Genomic DNA, 4,172 nt, shown 5'->3' with positions numbered 1-4,172 from the left:
TCTTTTATCTTTTCCATTCACATTTATCTCCATCTTTTAAAAAATTCAATTTGGGAATACTAAAACACTTTGTTGTAAATGGTGGTTCATTCATTAATGATTTCTCACATAATTTCTAATTTGATGGGGGAAATTATATTAAAGCATCAGAATTTTGTACACCCTTGTGGCCTACCTTACTAAAACATACCCGTACGTTGGACCTTTGTGGGCCAAGCCCAGGTGGCCATAAAACATTGGGGTGAAATCAGCCTGCCCCTATAGTCATGCATCAGAGCAGTATGATTCAGTTGCTGATACAGCTTATTGATACTCTGAAATACCAATGAAGTTAGCCTGAAAAGTTCAGCATTAACAGCTTATTTGGAGGGAAAAAAAGCAAATAATTTTCCATTACATCAGAAATTTAGAAAACAAGTCTAGTAGCAAATCTGTATTTTTCGAATAGAAGTGAGTTTGAGTCTCCTGGATAGAAATGTAGGTCTTAAAAATTGTCAAAAGAAAAAAAAATTGTCCAGTGTATACATGTATATGCCCTGATTCTTTGAAGAAATTCACCCATGTTCTTAATATTACTAAATTAATATTAAGAATAATGTTTTTGTTATTAGCACTCTTCCTCATTTTTCTTCGGTCTAATAAAGCAGTACTTTAAAAAGTACAATTACCACACTGAAATCAATCACTGAATTTGCCACATTATTGGTAAAATCATTATTTCTAAGCCCATGAGTTTAAAAAATCTTTAGAATTCATCAAGACGGGCCCTGATTTATTTAATATAAATCTCAGAGCCTTCAGTAGTTTCAGATTATGGCCAAATATTTTATTACAACCCTTTCCTGGGCCTTGCACATGAGATATTGTATAAAGAGCTGGCCACTTAGTAGATGCTCCCTAAGTACCAGTTCCTTCCTTTCTTCCTTATTCACATTGAAGGGAAAAGAATATTACAGAGTTATAGATATGGAAATAATCTGTGAGTTTGGCTGACATTTTTATTTGGGGGTCAGGGAAGTATTGAAGAGTCCTACCACTACATGGAGTAATAGCTGTAGAAGGGCTGTTGTGTGACCACATGAACACTTGATGCCTGGTTTGTTTCTTAAGTTCTTCAGCTGTAATTTTTAACTTGGAGAACATGAGATAGAGAAACTAAGTCAGAAGTAGAATGATATTAATGTGCTCATTCCAGCAAATAAGAGAAGTATTAAATGGCTACTCAAGGAAAGCTACATCACAAGTTACACATTTTTTTCAAAACCCAAATTCAGGATTTCTTTCCATTTAGCATTAATGGTACACTGCTCAAGTTTAACATGTTGCTAAACTGGATGGTTGATTTTAATCATGTATTTCCTAATCACTTAACCTTAAATTTATCTTATTAAAAGTCTGAAAAATGGCCAGGCAAGGTGCATTACATCTGTAATCCTAGCATTCTGGGAGGCCAAAGAAGGCGGACTGCTTGAGCTCAGGAGTTCAAGACCAGCCTGAGCAAGAGCAAGACCTCATCTCTAAGACTAGCCAGGTGTTGTGGTGGGTGCCTGTAGTCCCACCTACTCAGAAGGGCAGAGGCAAGAGGATCCCTTGAGTCAAAGAGTTTGAAGTTGCTGTGAGCTGTGGCGCCATGGCACTCTACTCAGGATGACAAAGTGAGACTGTGTCTCAAAAACAAATAAAAAGTAAAAATCTGAAAAAAATATGTTACTTGATTTTGTCTTTACCAGGTTGATATTCCAGAAGGAGGAAATGGGAAAAGAGAAACAGTTCCATCTCATTGTGTTAAGTAAGTTTATTTGTTTTCTTTTGCACAAAATACAAAGGAGGCAACCGTTTATATCATGAAGAATTACCAAGGAACACTTACAAAAAAGTGTGACTATTCAGATTCTAAGTGTGTCTTTTTAATTTAGTTTATGAAGAAAACTTGTTTAAAAAGCAATAGTGTATTAAAATTCTGATGAAATGGATACAAGGGACACTCCATAAGTTTTGAGCTACACAGAAATTAAGAAACGTAAAATCATTTTGATTACTATATTTTCTCAAAACATTCTGCGCATTTTTGCATTCTTATAAACTATTTTTGAAAATGTATTTTCTTCAAGAGCTGAAAACTTAATTTCGTAGGCTTAAGCAACTTTTTTAGGTCTGAAGAACATTTTCCTGCACATGCAATTTTTTATTATAGGGAATAGGAAATAATCACTTGGGGCCAGGTCAAGACTGTAGAGTGGATGAATTATAAGTTTAACTTCTGTGGACTCCCAGAACTGAATGGTGATGTTGGCTGTGTGGGCGGATGAATTGTCATGGTGCAAGATGGTCCCCTGAAGTCTAGTCCTTGGCTGCTGTTCTTGAAGCTTCCTGAAAACTTTGGGTAGGCATATTGTTGTGTACCACTGAGCAGTGACAGTCCTTTGTTCCTCCAGAGGAACAGTTGCAACATGGTGGCTTTTGGAGGAGAAAGTTGCCGCCATTTTCTTTCCAACACATTGGGGCACTTCACTTTGGTGGGTTTTCATCAAGAAAAATCCACACTGCTGACTGATGTTTATTCTCTGCCTCAAACTGGTAAATTCAGATTTTGTCACCAGTGTCGATGTCAAAAACATATCTAGACTTGCCTCCAGGAACCTGACCAGCATTTCTTCACACCATTCAACCCGGATGTGTTTTGCTCCTCTCAAAGGGTGAGGCACCCATAGGATGACACATCCCTGGCTTGAAGATAATCATGCAGGATTTTGGATACTGCCAGTGTTTCAGTGTGCCTTGCCACTTCAGTGCCCTTAAATGTCCCTTAAATGTTTACATGAGCAGTATTTTCCACAGTGGTGAGGTTTTCCTCAGTTACTGTAGTCACTCCTCTCCTCGTCTTTCAGTGAAGTTTGGCCTCTTTTAAAACTGTTGAAACCACTGAAAAATTGTGCAGGAAGGAGTAAGATCCCTAAAAGCCCCTTGCAAATGCTCACCCATTTAGCCCACTTTTGAAATCTTAGTAAATCATTACGAGAAAGTGCTGCCTTCCCAGCTCCATAGCTGGTGCCATCTGAGTGCCATGAGGACAGAAACAAATGCAATGCAATAAGCCCAGCAAGTGGAAACTCGCATGGGTGAACCAGAAAGGACGCTGCTGTTGACTGTATTTCTTGGAAGTGAAATAATAGACTATACTGTCTCAAAACTTTTGTAGTGACTTCCATAGAAGCAGACATAAGCCACTCTCAGTATAAGAAATATAGATAGTAGCAACAGAGCAGAATCTGTCCTGAAGCTTCCCACAGCCTAACCTTAATGCCAGCAGAGATGATGTCATTGTCCAGTGCATTTTATCTTGACCTTTTAGTGTTTATCTACCAACAAGTTTTCAAACAGTTCGAATAATTTTGTCATGGGAAATATTTTATAGAAATACAAATCGTGAATGGACACAGTGGCTCATATCTATAATCCTAACACTCTTGGGAGGCCAAGGTGGGCGGATCTCTTGAGCTCAGAAGTTGGAGACCAACCTGAGCAGGAGCAAGAACCCATCTCTACTAAAAATGGAAAAATTATGTCCACAGCTATACCACCCTGAATGTACTGGATCTTGGCTAAAAAATGGAAAAAATTAGCCAGGCATTGTGATGGGTGGTTATGGTCCCAGCTACTTGGGAGGCTGAGGCAAGAGGATTTCTTTAACCCAGAAGTCTGAGTTTGCTATGAGCTAGGCCAATGCCATAGCACCCTAGCCTGGGTGACAGAGTGAGACTGTCTCAGAAAAAAAAAAAAGGAAGAAAGAAAGAAATAGAAATACGTATCCTACAAAAACTAATGGGCATTTTGTATTGTTCTGTTTTTAAGAGGAACTAGAGGAAACTGAAAAAAATTAAGTTGAAGGAATCTTCCTTTCTTCATGAGAAACTTTCCATGAATGTACTAACATGTGCCCTTTTATGTGTCATTGTGATTCCTTTGTGATTTCAAACATTGCCACAATGCAACTTTATGTTCTAGTTAAATGAGCAAATTAATAGACTTCAGTACATGCTGAAGACTGTAATGAGGAGATGCTCCCAGAGGGCTTTAGAAAATATCAAAGGTTATCACAAATAAGGAGACTTCTGATGGTACAGCAGTTCAATTAGTTCAGGTTCAGCTCCTCTCCTATTTTTTTTTTTTTT

General features: G+C 38.0%; 1 protein-coding gene across 1 annotated transcript in view; it reads left to right on the top strand.

Moving 5' to 3' along the window:
• The window catches only part of SH3D19 (SH3 domain containing 19), a 198,099-nt gene that overhangs the window by 176,436 nt on the left and 17,491 nt on the right, over positions 1-4,172 (top strand). Inside the window, exon 17 of the mRNA XM_023513450.1 lies at positions 1,731-1,789. Coding sequence (XP_023369218.1) covers positions 1,731-1,789 — 59 coding nt within the window. The remainder of the gene's footprint in view (positions 1-1,730; positions 1,790-4,172) is intronic.

The sequence above is a fragment of the Otolemur garnettii genome, unplaced genomic scaffold (assembly GCF_000181295.1).
Source record: "Otolemur garnettii isolate 467f Iridium unplaced genomic scaffold, OtoGar3 scaffold00041, whole genome shotgun sequence".
NCBI lineage: Eukaryota > Metazoa > Chordata > Mammalia > Primates > Galagidae > Otolemur > Otolemur garnettii.
The sequence above is the reverse complement of the archived record's forward strand: the minus strand, read 5'-3'. Positions and strand labels throughout refer to the sequence as shown.